This window comes from Bos indicus, chromosome 7, assembly GCF_029378745.1.
Source record: "Bos indicus isolate NIAB-ARS_2022 breed Sahiwal x Tharparkar chromosome 7, NIAB-ARS_B.indTharparkar_mat_pri_1.0, whole genome shotgun sequence".
Classification (NCBI taxonomy): domain Eukaryota; kingdom Metazoa; phylum Chordata; class Mammalia; order Artiodactyla; family Bovidae; genus Bos; species Bos indicus.
In genome coordinates, this window is record NC_091766.1 from 14,399,013 (window position 1) to 14,415,160 (window position 16,148).

Sequence of the window (16,148 nt, forward strand, 5' to 3'; positions counted from 1 at the left end):
TCCCCCTGTGGCGGTTTATTTTTCATCCTGCCGTGTATTATCTCCTGAAAGCAGTAAGAGTGTTAGTCACTCAGTTGTGTCCGACTACAACTCCATGGAGTGTAGCCCACCGGGCTCCTCTGTCCATGGGATTCTCCAGGCCAGAATACTGGAGTGGGTAGCCATTCCCTTCTCCAGGGGATCTTCCTGACCCAGGGATCGAACCCAGGTCTCCCGCATTGCAGGCAGATTCTGTACTGTCTGAGCCACCAGGGAAGCTGCCTACCCATCACATATTTGTTTCTTCTATCTCCCCCACTAGAATGCTAGCTCTATAGGGCAGGGATCTTTGTTTTCTGTGATGCTGTGTCCATGGTGCATGGAGCAGTGCCTGGCACAGAGCAAGCTCTCACTATGGTGATCATTAGGATGAGAAGCTAACAGACGTGAGTTGTGTTGGGGCTTGATCAGATTCCCACCTGTTTCCTGCCTGTTCTGTGCTCACCATGACCAGGGATAGAACATAGCTGTGACCTCCCCCTCCACTGGGTAAGTAGTAGTTGGGAACTATAACGAGAGAGCCCCTCCATGCCTCCCTGCTTCCCTGGGATAAAATCCCAGGTCCTCTCAGCAGTCTTCAACCTTTTCTGCACCAGAGACCATTTTCCTGGAAGACAACTTTTCCACAGACGGAGTGGGGGGTGTGGGGATGGTTTCGGGATGATTCAAGTGCATAACATTTAGTGTGCAATCTATTTCGATTATTATTGTATCAGCTCCACCTCAAATCATCAGGCATCAGATCCCAGAGGTTAGGAACCACTGCTCTGTGATGCCTGCTGCTGCTAAGTCGCTTCAGTTGTGTCCCACTCTGTGCGACCCCATAGACGGTAGCCTACCAGGCTCCCCCGTCCCTGGGATTCTCCTGGCAAACACACTGGAGTGGGTTGCCATTTCCTTCTCCAATGCATGAAAGTGAAAAGTGAAAGTGAAGTCGCTCAGTCGTGTCCAACTCTTAGCGACCCCATGGACTGCAGCCTACCAGGCTCCTCCGTCCATGGGATTTTCCAGGAAGACTACTGGAGTGGGTTGCCATTGCCTTCTCCATCTGCGATGCCTACAGTCCCCCATTCCTACCTGAAACCCCACCACTCAGCCACAAAGAACCATGAACTGTTTATATTCGCTAATAGAGTAGGCTCCAGGGAGGAGTGCCTAGACCCCACAAACAGAACTTTGGAGTTCGAGTAGAAAACATTAGAACATTTATATTTTTAATCATTGGGGATCTTCCCCACCCAGGAATTGAACCCCCATCTCTGGAGTCTCCTGCACTGGCAGGCGGATTCTTTCCTACTAGTGCCACCTGGGAAGCCCAAGGAATATCATTATGTAATAAATACATTATTATAAAATGATCTACAGAATCTGATCTTTCTCTTGTAGCTCAGTTGGGAAAGAATCTGCCTGCAGTGCAGGAGACCTGGGTTCGATTCCTGGGTCGGGAAGATCCCATGGAGAAGGAAATGGCAACCCACTCCAGTATTCTTGCCTGGAAAATCTCATGGACAGAGGAGCCTGGCAGTCCATGGGGTCACAAGAATCGGACACGACTTAGCGACTAAACCACCACCACAGAATCTGAGTATAACTGTATTTGTATATAATTCATAAGCAAACACTCTTTGGGGAATTGAGCTTCCACATTTTTACTGATGGAGGTTAAACAATTTGAGGGGTGTCATTTATCCTAACACAATTTTGCCACCCCCAGAGAACATTTGGCAACGTCTGGAGACATTTTCAGTTACCACGACTGGGGCAAGGGTGCCACAGGCACCTAGTGGGTTGAAGCCAGGGATGCTGCTAAATATCCTACAATGCACAGGGCAGGCCCCCAGAATCACCCAGCCCTAAGCGCCAATAGTGTTGAGGTTGAGAAGCCCTGGCTTAAAGCGCTAGTCACTTTTTTCTGGGGTCTTTGCACCCAAAGCTGTTCCATCCCACACTCCTATCTTCTGACTGCTTGAGACCTCGCTCTTCCGGACTCCTCCAAGAAGCCATTTTTTTCTTTTTTTTAAAGAAACCATTTCTGATGCCGCCAGGCAGGGCTCCTCCAGCCCCCTCGCCCACCCCCCAGGCTGGGTTAAAATCGTCCTGATCCCCCGGGGTTCTCAATCTTCCGTTTTTCAGCGCAAATTCCCTGGAACCCCTAGACAGACCGATTCTGCAAGACTGCGAGGGACCAGGAATCCGTATTTTTAACGAGCACCTTCTCCCCACCACAACTGCCTGCTTCCTAATATCTTGCACATAGTAGGTGGCCCAGTGACTAGTTGAATGTCTACAGCGTGCCAGGCGCTGCTAAATACTCGACCTGGGGATCTCGAATCCTGGCACGTGCGCGCGCGCGCGCGCACAGGCATGAGCGCGCGCGAGCACACACACCCGCCCCCAGGATGTAGCCACTATCATCATCCCCATTTTACAGAGAAGTAAACTGAGGTTCAGAGAGGAGACATAGCCGGGTAAGACACTCAAAGCGAGTCAGGGGTCTAGATCCTCATTAGCGCCTGATTCCCGGGGGAGGGAGGGGACCGAGCGATGAACTGGGGAGCGCGAACAGGCGGGGGCACCGAGACTCGCCGCGGCCTTCAGATGCGGCCCCGCCCCCACGAGGGACGTGAAGACGCGGACCCCGCGCAGCGTGGGGACATGTGACCGACTGCAGAGGCCGCGCCGCTTCCCCCGCTCGAGTTCTGCGCGCTCCGCCGCAGGGTGCAGATCCGGGGCGCCCGCCTGGGTTTGGGGCGCAAGAGCAGAGGCGGAGCCAGGGCGGAGCCAGCGCTCCCCGTCCACCCCTCCGTTCCCAAACGAAAGCGAAACGGAGCGCAGGAAAGGAAGGGCGGAGCCGGCCTGGAGGCCCCGCCCCCTGCCCTGCGCGGCCGGACCGACGGGCGCGCCCAGGTAGGGGGCCGCTGAGCGCGCAGTGCGGACCCTCGCGGGGACCTACGCCGCCACCATGTCTCAAGAAGGTGTGGAGGTAGGAGATGGCTACAACTGGGCCGGTGGCCCGCGAGAGATGCTGAGGAGGAGCTAGGGGCACGGAGCGGGCTTCGCAGTTGCTGGGGACTCCATCCAAGCCCAGACCTTCCCCCCAAGGCTGGCTCTCGTCTCCCTCGGAAAGGAGAAAGACCGCCACATGCCCCGGAGCAAAATGCGGCCTCCTCGAGGAAAAGCGGGGGCTGCTGGGTCAAGGGTCAGAGGCCAGGGGTCATCTGGCCGGCCTCTTCCCTTAGCCTAGGACGCTCGCCCTAGTCCGCTCCCTCCCCCAGTGCCCTGTGGGGACTTTGGCTTTTTCCAGGAAATGCAGTAGAGGGATGGAGTTGGGGGGGGGGGGGTGCGGGTGCGGAGGCCAAAACCCAGGGTCAAGTTTAGGCCGTGAAAAAAGGAAGCCTAGGGATGGAGGAAGGGCAATTGCGCTTCTCCTTCCCCTACCGGTCCCCACCCCAGCTGGAGAAAAGCGTCCGGCGCCTCCGGGAGAAGTTTCATGGAAAGGTATCCTCCAAGAAGGCAGGGACTCTGATGAGGAAATTTGGCAGCGACCACACTGGAGTGGGGCGCTCCATCGTGTATGGTGAGCAGGTGGGGGTCCTGCCTGGTGAGAGTAAGCTGGGGAGCAGGGAGGGGGTGTGGTCTGTGCTGGGGGCTGGAAGAGGCGATGAGATCATCTCTTTGGGGGGCAGTCTGGATCGGGGTTCTGGGGGCCCTGAAATTCCCACAAAACCTTTCAAGGGGCCTTCACTTACACTTACTCTCCCCACTAGGGGTAAAGCAGAAGGATGGACAGGAACTGAGTAATGATCTGGATACCCAGGTAAACTGTCCCCCTCCCCTCAAAACACGTGGTAAGGGGAGGAAGAATGGAAGGGTCAGGCAGAGCTCCTTCTGTGCACTGTCCATCCACAACTCATGGTCTAGCCTTATTCACTTACTCAACTCTCACTCATGGATCTGACCAAGGAGCCTGCAAACCGTAGGTGCTCATTACATCCTGATTGTATGAAATGGAGGAGAGATACAAGAAACTAGGCAGTGAAAAGAATCCGATTATCATCATTACAGAGGAGCCAAAGAGGTCGGGGAAGGCTTCCTGGAGGAGGTGGTACCACATTCTTCAAGCCTAGGGAGGAGTGATCCCTGGGAAGGGGAGGGATTGGAGATCTTCCTGGAAGGGAGGGTGACCTGAGCAGAGGAACTTGCAGACAGGCTGGGACGAGTAGGAGATGGGGGAGAAAAGAGGGGCAGGGAAGCCCATGTGAATGAATGACTAAAACAATGAATGAATGAAAGCTTTTGTATGGCCACTTTGCCCCTTAGATGGCCTTGGTAGCTGGTGCACTGGTTTGCCTGTCTGAAAGGGCCCAGCACAGAGTTTTTAAAGAGTATAATAAAGTGTTTTATACTTGTAACATTTATATATTTACAGTTATACATGTAATGAGTATAATAAAACTAGCAAAGAGTATCATTGATTGAGCACTTTCCCTGCAGCAGGACTCCAGGAATTCTACCTGTTGACTTATTGCCACAGGTCCTGTAAGACAAGTCCTATTATTTATCATATCCACTTGACAGATGAGGAAGCTGAGATACAGGGTGATAAAGTCACTCACCAGGTTCATGCTGAATGCAGGTGGTGACTGGGATTTGAACCCAGGTCACCTAGAGTCAGAACCTGGACTCCTAGATGTCCTTCATTAGGGAGAGTAGCTTGGCCACAACCCCATAGCTGGAAGTGATGAGGCCAGGATTCCAACCCGTGGCTCTCTAAATCTAGAACTCAAGCACTTAGCCTAAAGCAGCGTAGCCTCAATGAGGTGACCTGTCACAATGCCAGCAAGTGTGTGGCATTTGCCAGCATGAAGGGAGCACAGGCCCCAGGCCTGTTGCCCCACACTCACTCAGGGTAATCTCAGGCAAGCCCTCTCAGGGCTCTGGGCCTCAGTTTCCCCATCTGAACAAGGGGGATCACAGGCGTCCCCACCCCTCAGGGTTGCTATGAGGACAACTGAGGTCACACACCCTTGCCCTCAGGAAGTGGAAGCTGCTCAGTTAACTCCTCTTGAGTTGGGGCCACCTTACTCATATGGGGCCAGAACCCTGCCTCCCCATCCAGAAGCCCTGCCCCCAGAAAAGAAGCATGAGCCACCTCCCCAGTTTCTACCCCTGGTGTTTCCACCCAGGACCCCCCAGAGGACATGAAGCAGGACCGGGACATCCAGGTGAGTCCAGGGTGTGGGACGGGGAGGTGGAGCGGTGAGCACACCCCTGGAGGTGTCCATACGTGAGGAGGAGGGACACTTCAGGGGCTGGAAGAGGACTGACTACCCTCTTGGCCCTGCCCACCCCATTCTGCAGGCGGTGGCGACATCCCTCCTGCCACTGACAGAAGACAACCTACGCATGTTCCAGCGTGCCCAGGAAGACCTCATCCCTGCTGTGGACCGGCAGTTTGCCTGCTCCTCCTGTGACCATGTCTGGTGGCGCCGCGTGCCCCAGCGCAAAGAGGTGATAACCCAACCCCTGACCTTGGTTCTGTCCCGGCTCTGCTCCCAACCCCCATTCTGTGTCCAAACCAATTGACCTAAGAACATCAGCCTCTGAGAACCCAACTCCAGACACCTGCAGCCTCAGAGATCAACCCCAATCTCAGCCCCAACTCTGACCCACTGAGCTGGACTTTCAACTTAACATTCAACTGGAGAAACTCAACCTACCCCTGAACTCTGACTACGGAGTTTGACCGCTACCACAGAAATAAAACCTGAACCCCAAATCTGGCTTCTGAAACCCCTGACCAGTGGTGTGCTTCTGGTAAACGCCTAACAACCAGCCCTTGTAGGAAGTGCCCCCAGATTTCGCCAATTTCGATGTGTTCGCCAATTTCGATGGTGTAAATCCCAACGTGACCACCATCAGGCTATCGGTGCCCATCTGCTCCGCTCTTCTGTACCCCCAGGTGTCCAGATGCAGGAAATGCCGGAAGCGCTATGATCCCGTGCCCAGTGACAAGATGTGGGGCGTGGCTGAATTCCACTGCCCGAAATGTCGACACAACTTCCGGTGAGGGCACAACTTCCCGAGAGGGAGCTGACCCCACCCCCTCGCCCTCGCCCTCGGCCCCAGCCCAGCCCCGCCCCTCCCTGCCCTGGCCCCATCCTGGCCCAGCTGGCCTTTGGACCCTCACGGCCCTGCCCGCCCCCAGGGGCTGGGCACAGATGGGGTCCCGGTCCCCCTGCTACGGGTGCGGCTTCCCTGTGTATCCGACCCGGATCCTCCCTCCGCGCTGGGATCGCGACCCGGATCGCCGCAGCACCCACACCCACTCCTGCTCCGCTGAGGACTGCTACAATCGGAGAGGTGAGCGCCTAGCGCGTCCGCATGGCCTCCCCCTATTCCGGGCAGTCTATGTGGCCTGGACTGCTGGGACTTCCACCTCTGGGGCTTTAAGTACCAAGGTGTCTGCCTGCTTCTTCCACCTAACTCCTAAGGTCCTAGTTCTGGAGGCCATTTCATCTCTTACCACATCAGCCCCTCCTTCCACATCTTCCACCGTCCTCCACCTCCTTGCCTCCAGGTCTCTCCTGGAGGGGGATCCCTCCTCACACTCACTTCCCATGGCATCAGCCACCCTCCGTGTTTTCACCCATATGGCTTTGTGGTTTCACCCTGATGGCCCACATCCCAGTGTCCTGTGGACTCAGCCCTTGCAGTCTCTCTGTGTTCTTGGCTCGTTTTGTCCTCTGTAGTCTCAGGTGATGTCCATGACCCTGGGTCTCCTGTGGCTTTAACGTCTATGACTTCCACCGCTGCCCTAGAGCCTGTGGCCTCAGCCCCTCCCCTCCCCCAAAGCACCCTGTGGCCTCCAGCCCAGGAGGGGCTCAGAATCTCTCCCTCCCCAGAGCCCCATGTGCCTGGGACGTCCTGTGCGCACCCCAAGAGCCGAAAGCAGAACCACCTGCCCAAAGTCCTGCACCCCAGCAACCTCCACATCAGCAGTGGCTCCACTGTGGCCACCTGCCTGAGCCAGGGAGGACTCCTGGAAGACCTGGACAACCTCATTCTGGAGGACCTGAAGGAGGAGGAGGAGGAAGAGGAGGAGGAGGAGGAGGAGGGCGGGCACGGGGAGTGACCCCTGCCAGATGCAGATGCAAACCAGACACGGTCTGTGGCTATTTTGTGTTGTTATAAAATATGAGCTCAAACTGAGATCTCAATGCCCTTGGGGAGCCATGTGGGTCCAAGATATTGGCAGGGGGATTCCTGGGCACTGTCTGCACAGCCCTGGGGAAGCCCTGCAGATCCACAACGGGAGGAGGTCTGTGGGCGTGGTCTGCATGGAGCCACGAAGGAGGGGTGGCCAGAACAACTTGGGCTCCTGCTGACACACATCCCCTGGGACCTGAGGGACAGATGGACAGAGGGTCACGGCCTCAGGGGCCTGATCAGCATGGCAGCCTTCTTGAGAGAGTAAGCCCCACCACGAAACTCGGCCCAGTAGACCCCATCCTGGTAGCGGCTACGGTAGTGGCCACCACGATGCCACACACCATTGAGGTTGGAGTGGGCACAGGCGTGGTACCACCAGCCTCCCCGCTGGTACAGGGCACAGTTACCTGAGGGGAGAGGGGAAAAAAAAGCCTTATTTTATTCTTCTCACCAGAATAAAAGCCTCTACCAGCACCTCACTAACACAAGGCTTTTGCCAGGCATACTCTGTCCCCCTACTTCAAAGTAATAGCCTTAGTTTCTTCCTTATCCCCTTACCAAAGTACAAGTCATATTTTCCTCCATCCTTTCTGCAAACAAGGAGCTTTACCTCTCATCCCTTTACCAGAAAAAACAACCTCTACTTTCTTTCTACAACAGTTAAAAGTCCTAGCTCTCACAGCTCCCCCTTTCCCCCACCACCTTTCACAAAGGCTGGGGCCTGACTTATTGACTCATTAGAGAATGAACGTAGACTCCCTCACCAGAATAAGAGTCCTGTCCTCCATTCTCTTGTTTGCCCTGATCCCTACCAGAGGAAAGTCTTACCCCACCCTCTTTCATTTCCTCATTAAGAGTCTTCTATCCTGCCCCGACACACCACCAAAATAAGAGCCCTTTACCAGAATAGGAGTCTCGGTCTCTATCCACGGTGCTGAAAGGCTTGTCATTGTGCCAGGAAAGAGAGTCTCCAGCATCTCCATGGTACTGGCCAAGCCGCAGGCGATAGTGGTCACTCTCAGGCTCCAGGGAAAAACCATCATAGTGGGCACGTGCCCCACGGCCTCCCCAGTCTTCAAGGAGCACCAGTAGCTCATGGTCCCCACGGCTGGTAAGCTGATGCACAGGTTCAAGGCCCAGCCAGTATTCCCCATCAGGCTGCCCGAAGCCCACCTAGCAGGGCAAGAAAGTCAGAAAGGCAGGAGCTGGTCCCCTTCCCCTGCCCAGCCCTGCCCCACCCACCTGTGCCCACCTTGTAGTGCTGCCAGGTAGTGAAGAAGTTGACCGAGCCATCTTGCCGCCTCTGAATCACAGTCCAGCCTCCTCCCTCCAGCTGTTGCTCGCACCATGCTGACACCACGTGCCGGCCCACTCGTAACTCATACACTCCACTCTGTCCATGGCCTGCCTGGCGGGCCTCTGCACAATCCTGCCATGGGCCTATGGGCACAGGGACATGGGAGAGGCACAAGCTGAACCAGTCAACCCCTTACTTGAGTAAGAGTCTTGATTCTCACTGGTCCCCTCACCAGAATAGAAGTACTGCTTCTCTTATTCCCTCTCCAGGATAAAAGCCCCAATACCCCTTTTCTTACCTAAATTAGACTCTAAGTCACTCTTCTCTCAGTAGAGCAAATGTGGAGCCTGGGATTCTTAAATGCTCCTTCTAGGGTTTCACCAGAAGAGAGGTCCTGAACATGGCTCTCTGAACTTCCTCCAATTCTCACCAAAGTAGCATTCTTAAATCTGCTGCCCTCTCACCAAAATAAGAGTACCTCTCCTAGTTTCACACCATAGTAAGAATTTTGTTCCTTATCAGAGTAAGAGCAGTATCTCCCTGTTCCATCAACAGAAGACAAATGCATCATTTCCCCCCAGTCCCCTCACCATAAGAGGAATCTCACATTAAGGTCCTGACTCCTATTTCCCTCTATTCATGCTGCACTGGGAATCCCCTGGCTCCTCACACCCCCAACAGCCACGCCCTTGACTTACCTGCTGGTTTAGGAGGAACAGCAGGGTGCCCCAAGGGCAGAGGAGAGGCCAGGGGTCCTGGCTGTCTCAGGGTCTGATCTCTCTGGGGTTCTGCAGCTGAGTTTAACCTCCTGCCAGTGTCATCAGTGCCACCCACCAAACTTACAGGAACCACAGGTACCAGGGGTGGGGGCAGGACCTGGGGTAACCAAGAAAGTCAGATACGTTAGCCCTGGAGGCTTTGGGCTCCTACATCTCCCAGCACCCAGATGGGAAGGCGATCAAGAAGGAGCATGGCTTGATCCTCCCGTGCTTAACTCCAGCAGTCAAGAAGAGACAGAGTTGGACTTCCCGGTGGTCCAGCAGTTGTGACTTTGCTTCTACTGCAAGGGGAAGGGTTCGGTCCCTGGTCGGAGAACTAAGATCCCCCATGCCTCAAGGTGTGGCCAAAAATTTTAACAAGAGACAGAGCTGGGCTTAAACTCTTGCTCTGGTGCCCATAGCTTAACCAATCTGTGCCTCCAAACTTTTCTGTAAAGCAGGGATAATATGAGGCAATCCAACACTTGAGTATTAACTTACTGAAGCCTCCCAAAGCTGTAAGGTAGCTAATGTCAGAGCAATAATCTCTTATTCAAAACCCAAGGCCAGACATAGTCCAGAATTCTGAATAATACAGCAGGAGTTAGAAACAATAACTGGAGAAGGAAATGGCAACCCACTCCCAATATTCTTGCCTGGGAAACCCCATGGACAGAGGAGCCTGGCAGGCTACAGTCCATGGGGTTGCAGAGAGTCAGACACAACTTAGACTAAAGGACAACAAGAAACAGTAACACAGGGTCTACATATATTCCCTAGCAACCCCAATGAGGTCTTTGGTCTTCATGCACATATTAATAATATACCTGATTACAGGAATCTGCCTGCAATGCAGGAGAGCTGGGTTCAATTCCTGGGTCAGGAAGAACCCCTGAAGAAGGAAATGACAACCCACTCCAGTATTCTTGCCTGGAGAATCCCATGGACAGAGGAGCCTGGCAGGCTACAGTCCGTGGGGGGTCGCAAGAATCGGACACGACTTAGCGACTAAACCACCACCACTATGAGTATTCATATCAGGTAGATAAACACTTTAAGTAGCTACCAGTAGCGTTTTGACCCAAATGAGTTGTTGGAGGAGAGGCAGGGATCCGGTTTATGGAGCTTTTTTACTTCAGAACTGCAGATAAGAGATCGTGGGGTTTCAAGAGGCCCCACCTTACAATGCCCACAAGAAGTGGCTGCGATTTGGGGAGGGTGATAGTTTCGGAGTTACCTGCTGCTGCCCGCCCGCACTCCCCGGGCACAAGCGCTCCAGGCGGGCGATGAGGCCACTCTGCTGGCTGACTAGCTGTGCCAGCTCGCGGAACTTGACGTCCAGCTGGTGGAAGCGGGCGGCGGCGCGCTGAGCCTCGGCGGAGGCGTTCAGCACGCGATCCCCGAGCAGCGCCAGCGCGGAGGCGGGCTCCGCCCCCGGGCTAGGCGCCGCCCCTGGGCCCGCCTCGTGCTGCAGCTGCGCGCGCAGCTGGCCCAGGCGCGCGCTCAAACCACGGCTCTCCTTGCGCAGCGCACGCACTTCGCCGGCTACGGCGCCGTCGGCAGTTGCCAGCCGCTGAAGTTCGCGCAGCAATTCCTCGTGGCGGCTCACGCGCACGCGCAGCGCCGCCACCTCGCTGGCGTTCACGGCCTCCGGCGTCGGCCGCGCGGCCGCTGGCCCGCTCCAGCACACGGCGCCTGTGAACTTCTGCGGGGGCAGCACGAAGGTGTAGGTGCAGCGCGGGGCGGCCGCGCGCGCCCACCACGCGCCCAACAGGAGCAGCAGCTGCATCGTGAGCAGCCGGGGTGCCGACATGGCGGACCTGCGGGCAGAGAATGAACGGGAAGGAGCGGGGCTGGACCCCCGACTATCAAGTCGGACCAAACCTTGTCCTCTCCCACACGGGAACGCACATGTCTACACCTACGTGTATCAGGGGTCGCACACGCCGGATACATCCCCTTCCCAGCCCCGAGGTTGGAGATGCTGCAGTAGAACCCATCCCTGACCTCACCACTGAGTTCCAGGCGCCCTACAGGTCATTATGCCTCGTGCATTCACTCTGCAAGGCTTCACTGAGAGCTGACTGTTTACGGGCCTCAGTTCTAGGCGCTTGGGAATACAGTCGGGGGCAGCACACACCAAAAAATCCCTGCCCTGGTGAGCAAGGAACAAAATTAAGTTAGAATTCATAGAGTATTAGACTGCCCTAGTTTGTATTAAAGATAACAGGAAAAGACAGAGGGGAATACCCTGGCCGTCAGTGGTTTAACTGCGCTTTCGCTGCTCGGGACTTGGATTCCGTCCCTGGTTGGTCCAGGAGCTAAGATCCCACAAGAGCCAAAAAAAAAAAAAAAGACACCAGTAAAAAGACTGAGATTTGAGAGGAGGGAAGACCTGGAGGACGTGACATTTTTATAGAAAAACCTGAGGGAGGAAACCATGGGGGTTTCTAGGGGAGAAGAGGTCCCTGGCTGGGGGAACTGAAACTTGAGGGTGGATCATGCCTGATGTATTAAAGGACCTGGAGGAGGTGGAAGCAGAAGCCATGGGGAAACGGGGGAAGAGGGGATGAGGGAAAAGTCCCCCTAACTCAGTCTAGTAGTGGACACCACATTTCCCATATACCCAGCTCAAAACCCCAGGGTTGTCCGCATCTCTTTCTCAATGGCAGATGGAACTCATCAGCCAGGCATGTCAGCTCTGGTGTTTAGACCCTGAATTCCTCCACATCCCCCCCGGCCACAAACTAACCCCATCCCATGATCCAAGCTCAAGACACCACCTGGCTTTCCTTACAGCAGCTACCTCCCAGGTCTCCAGGCTTCTGTGCTCAGGTTCTGCTCTGTTTTTCCAACAGCAGCCAGAGAATGCCTGTGAACACCCAAGTCAGGTTATGTCCCCTCACTTAAAGGAAAAACTCAAGTCCTCCTGCAGCGCAGAAAGTTCTATAAGCTCTGCCCAGTCCCCTCCCTTCCTCACCTCCTCCTGTTCACCCCACTCACTCTGCTCCAGCCACCCTGGCTTCCTGACTATTCCTCAAACACACAAGGCATCCTTCAGCCTTAAGGCATTTGCACTTGCTGTTTTCTCAGCCTGGAATATGCGTCCCTGAATTTATCATGCCTCCCTCTCGTTATTCAGGTCTCAGCTGTCTCCTTAGAAGCCCTCCTTGACTATCCCATTTAGAGTCGCCCCTCCTGGGCACACCCTATACGGACTTTTTCTTTCTTTTTTTCTTTTCTTTTTGTTTTTTTAATATTTATTTATTTGGCTGCACTGGTCTTACTTGCGGCATGTGGGATCTAGTTTCCTGACCAGGGATTTAACCCAGGCCCCCTGCATTGAGGGCGTAGAACCTCAGCCAGTGACCACCTGGGAAGTCCCCATGGTCTTTGTCATTTTAGCATTTGTCATTCTGCATTTGCCTCATTGATTTGCCACTGTTTGCGCTCTGAATTCCTCCACCAAAATAGCAGCTCCCAGAGGCTGAGTCTGGGTTTTGTTCACTGCTCTGTCCCCAGCTCCTAAAACAGTGCTTGGTGCCACACAGGCCCCGCAACACCCACATGCTTCCCCCCAAGGTGTTCCCTGACTCCCACAGGTGAGCTCATATAGGTGTCTTCACTCAAGGACGTATAGTTGTGGCCACTAACCCTCTGCCCTGCAGGATCCACACCCAGGCCCGCACTGTCTTCATTCCTGGGGTTCACACACTTGCAGCCTCTCAGATGGGGAAACACGTTCCTCCCATGTACATTTGCCCACGTTCAGAAAATGGTCCACATGTCAGCCCTGTCTGCACCAACATCCACTTTGTCCAAACCCGCACATCCTGGTAGCCACACAAGCATGTGTCCTGTGGGCTTCATCGTCACGCACATTACCTCGTTCACACATTCAACAAGCATTCCTTGAGCACCTATTGTGTGCCAGGAGATGGGACACAGCTGTGACCAACACAAACAAAACCCCTGCCCTCACAGAGCAGACTGGGAAAAAAACAGTAGGTAGGTCTTAGAGCGATAAGTCTTAGGAGAAAAAATATGGAAGGATGTGAGAGACCTAGGCTGGGGGGCACTTTAAATAAAGGAGTCAGAATTCGCTTTCACTGCCAGGGGTCTGGGTTCTATCCCTGGTCAGGGAACTAAGATCCCATAAGCCATGTGGCGAGGCCAAAAAAAATGAATAAATAAGTAGAGGAGTCAGAGCTCACTGAGAAAATGACACTTGAGTGAAGACCTGAAGGAAGAAAGATAAAGGGAAAATCATTCAGGCAGAGGGAACAGCAATGCAAAGGCCCTGAGGTGGAACCTAACTTGATATGCCCAGCGAATAACAGGGAGGCCTGTGAGGCTGGAACAGAATGAGAGAGGGGGAGAGCAGGAGGCAGAGAGGACAAGGAGGTGATGGAGGCACAGTGTGCAGGGACCAGAGGAGGATCTGGAGTTTTACTCCAAGTCCTGTGGGAGCAGTGGAGGGTTCTGAGTTGCAGAAACGCATATTCACAACGGTACTCAAACACCAAGCACTAGCTCCCCAGGGCAGAGCAGGGTCCTCTCCTTGCCCCCAACCCTGGAAGACATCAGGCCCTACATAATAGGGATGGACCAAACCCCTTGGAGGCTTTCCCAGGTGGCACAGTGGTAAAGAATCTGACTGCCAACGCAGGAGACACGGCAGATGCAGGTTCAATCCCGCGTCTGCAAGATCCCCTGGAGTAGGAAATGGCAACCCATGCCAGTATTCTTGCCTGGGAAATCCCATGGCCAGAGGAGCCTGATGGGCTACAGTCCATGAGATCGCAAAGACTTGGACACAACTGGACATGCATACACACAAACCCCTTGGAACTAGAGTGTGTGTAACATCTGCTGCCTTTTGGGATCTCAGCCTGTGGTAAAGAGGAGGCCTGGGGAGCCCCCCAGCCAAACCGAGGCCCAGGTTTCCCAACAGACAGATTCAGCCTCCACCTACCCTCCCACCCTCCCACGCTCTCACCTCTCACGACCAAGACCCTGAGTTCCACAAGGCCCACAGCAGACACAAGGAGTTCGAGAAGGAGCCGAGGGTCCAGCAGGGCCTCTGAACTGGAGAAGGGGAGAGGCTAGTGGGACAGCAAGGAGGAAGGAGGCGTGGTAACCACCCCCAGCCACCCAGAGCCTCGAACTGGAGCTGTGAAATGCGAAGCCGGGGAGTTCCAACTGTAAATATTTAGCATTTCCCACGTGAGAACAGAGGCAGAATTGCCAGACCCTCCTGCTCAGGCCACCAGAGCCTGATAACACAGTTCAGTGCCCTGAACGTTCCCCCAACAGCGGAGCACAGAGCGTGGGAGGCTGCAGGCCCAGGAGGCTGGGGCGGATCCCAGCCTCAGACACAGACACGCAGACACACATCACAGAGAACCACAAGGGCAAATACCAGCAGCACCTGCTGCGTGGCGGGGGTGACTCTAAACTCAACATTTTGTATCTCATTTAATCCTGGCCACCTGAGCTGGTCTCCATAAGCAGCCACATTTTACAGCAGAGAACTGAGCCTCAGGGAGGGTGAGCAACTGGCCTGTGGGTCACAGCCAAAGGAAAAAGCAGCAGTGGGATTCAGCCCAGGTAACATGGCTCCAGAACTCACACACATAACCACGACAGTCACACACTCTTGTGTAACACTGCAGCACAAAGACACATACAGATGCCCCAATAAGACATGTAAACCATTGCACAAAGCAGCAAAGATAGATGGAATCTATGTGTATGTGTGTGTGTCCATGGATTTGCCTGGCACACCCAATTATAAAGACACAACTGGAGGGAATTCCCTGGTTGCCCAATGGTTAGGATTCTGCTCTTTCACTGCCGGGGGCCAGGTTCCATCCCTGATCAGGGAACTAGGATCCCACAAGCCTTGTGGTGTGGCAAAAAAAGAAAAAAAGACAGCTGGAAACACAGCACAGATTTGGGCAGTGACTTTTCAAAGCGTGGTCACATACACATATACATCACAACAAAAGAAAATATCCTGTGGGCTGAGTGTGTCTGTATCTGCACGTGAGGCACATACACACTCAAGTATACTCAGTCACACACCGGCAAGGGCAGAGACGCAAACCAACTAGAAAGCGCAGAGACAAGCCCCTGATACCCGCCTGCCACCCAGTGCAAGTTTCCATTTATCTCCCACACACTCTCACATCCTCACACAGGTCAAGTCCTGCAAGGACGAAAACAGGCAGCAGTAACCACACACTCATCTCTCAGAAGTACAAAGCGACTCACGTAGAGCCCCCACCGGCCTAGGGTCTCCTTGTAAGAAGGCCTCCCCGACCAGCAGACACTCTCTCCCGGTTGCTACTGTCCTGAGCTCGTAACCCGAGTGGCCTCCCGGGCTGAAGGAGGAAATGGTCGTCCCAGATCTGAGAGACGCTGCCAGGCTGGGCTCTGGGCCTGGGCTGGGGCCCCTCCGCCCCCCACTGGTAGTCTCCTCCGGCTCCCCCTTTTGGCCGCAGAGAAAGAAACCTCAGAAGTCAAGGAGACGGGCTAGTGGAATGGAGTGTCCAGGAGACAGAAGAGAGACGTAGGGAAGGTGGGGAGAAAGGTGGGTGATAGAGAGAGAGATGAGAAGAGAGAAGTGGGAAAAGCGGCAGAGGAGAAAGACGGAAACTTATAGATGATGAATGAGACAATTGATGGCAGGAGCAAGGCTGGGGAGAGGGAGGCAGACAGGGAGAAGACAGGGATGGGGAGGGGGAGACAGAAGTGGGGAGAGGAGAAAAATTGGAGTGGGGAGACAGGAGAGGGGAAGCAAATGGTGGGGAGACAAATGAGGCAGGGGAGTAAAGTGG

General features: G+C 54.6%; 2 protein-coding genes across 3 annotated transcripts; one reads left to right on the plus strand and one right to left on the minus strand.

Annotated features, from left to right (window-relative positions):
• The first annotated feature begins 2,619 nt into the window (after nucleotides 1-2,619).
• On the plus strand, nucleotides 2,620-7,251 carry SHFL (shiftless antiviral inhibitor of ribosomal frameshifting). Its single transcript, XM_019964127.2, has 8 exons — nucleotides 2,620-3,022; nucleotides 3,493-3,616; nucleotides 3,807-3,856; nucleotides 5,226-5,264; nucleotides 5,401-5,550; nucleotides 6,002-6,105; nucleotides 6,248-6,402; nucleotides 6,945-7,251. The coding sequence occupies exons 1-8, from the start codon at nucleotides 3,002-3,004 to the stop codon at nucleotides 7,172-7,174; spliced, it is 873 nt and encodes a 290-aa protein (XP_019819686.1). The 5' UTR covers nucleotides 2,620-3,001; the 3' UTR covers nucleotides 7,175-7,251.
• ANGPTL6 (angiopoietin like 6) lies at nucleotides 7,210-16,120 on the minus strand. 2 transcript variants are annotated; one of them, XM_019964125.2, is made up of 6 exons: nucleotides 15,583-16,120; nucleotides 10,544-11,126; nucleotides 9,247-9,424; nucleotides 8,504-8,691; nucleotides 8,154-8,424; nucleotides 7,210-7,658 (listed from the first exon to the last, which is right to left on the minus strand). In XM_019964125.2, the coding sequence occupies exons 2-6, from the start codon at nucleotides 11,117-11,119 to the stop codon at nucleotides 7,468-7,470; spliced, it is 1,404 nt and encodes a 467-aa protein (XP_019819684.2). In that variant the 5' UTR covers nucleotides 11,120-11,126; nucleotides 15,583-16,120; the 3' UTR covers nucleotides 7,210-7,467. The 2 variants fall into 2 exon arrangements, with proteins under 2 accessions (XP_019819684.2, XP_019819685.2); XM_019964126.2 differs by lacking the exon at nucleotides 15,583-16,120 and adding an exon at nucleotides 14,306-14,459.
• Between the last annotated feature and the right edge of the window lie 28 nt (nucleotides 16,121-16,148).

What these genes read in the sequence shown, in the direction of transcription:
- SHFL (XM_019964127.2), top strand. Translation starts at nt 3,002, where the DNA reads ATGTCTCAAGAAGGTGTGGAG. An exon ending in GCGTGCCCCAGCGCAAAGAG is followed by an intron (nt 5,551 to 6,001) that starts GTGATAACCCAA and finishes CTGTACCCCCAG; the next exon opens with GTGTCCAGATGCAGGAAATG. An exon ending in GGACTGCTACAATCGGAGAG is followed by an intron (nt 6,403 to 6,944) that starts GTGAGCGCCTAG and finishes CTCCCTCCCCAG; the next exon opens with AGCCCCATGTGCCTGGGACG.
- ANGPTL6 (XM_019964125.2), bottom strand. Translation starts at nt 11,119, where the DNA reads ATGTCGGCACCCCGGCTGCTCACGATGCAGCTGCTGCTCCTGTTGGGC. An exon ending in GTGCGGGCGGGCAGCAGCAG is followed by an intron (nt 9,425 to 10,543) that starts GTAACTCCGAAA and finishes TGGTTACCCCAG; the next exon opens with GTCCTGCCCCCACCCCTGGT. An exon ending in AGACCGAGACTCCTATTCTG is followed by an intron (nt 7,659 to 8,153) that starts GTAAAGGGCTCT and finishes CTCTCCCCTCAG; the next exon opens with GTAACTGTGCCCTGTACCAG.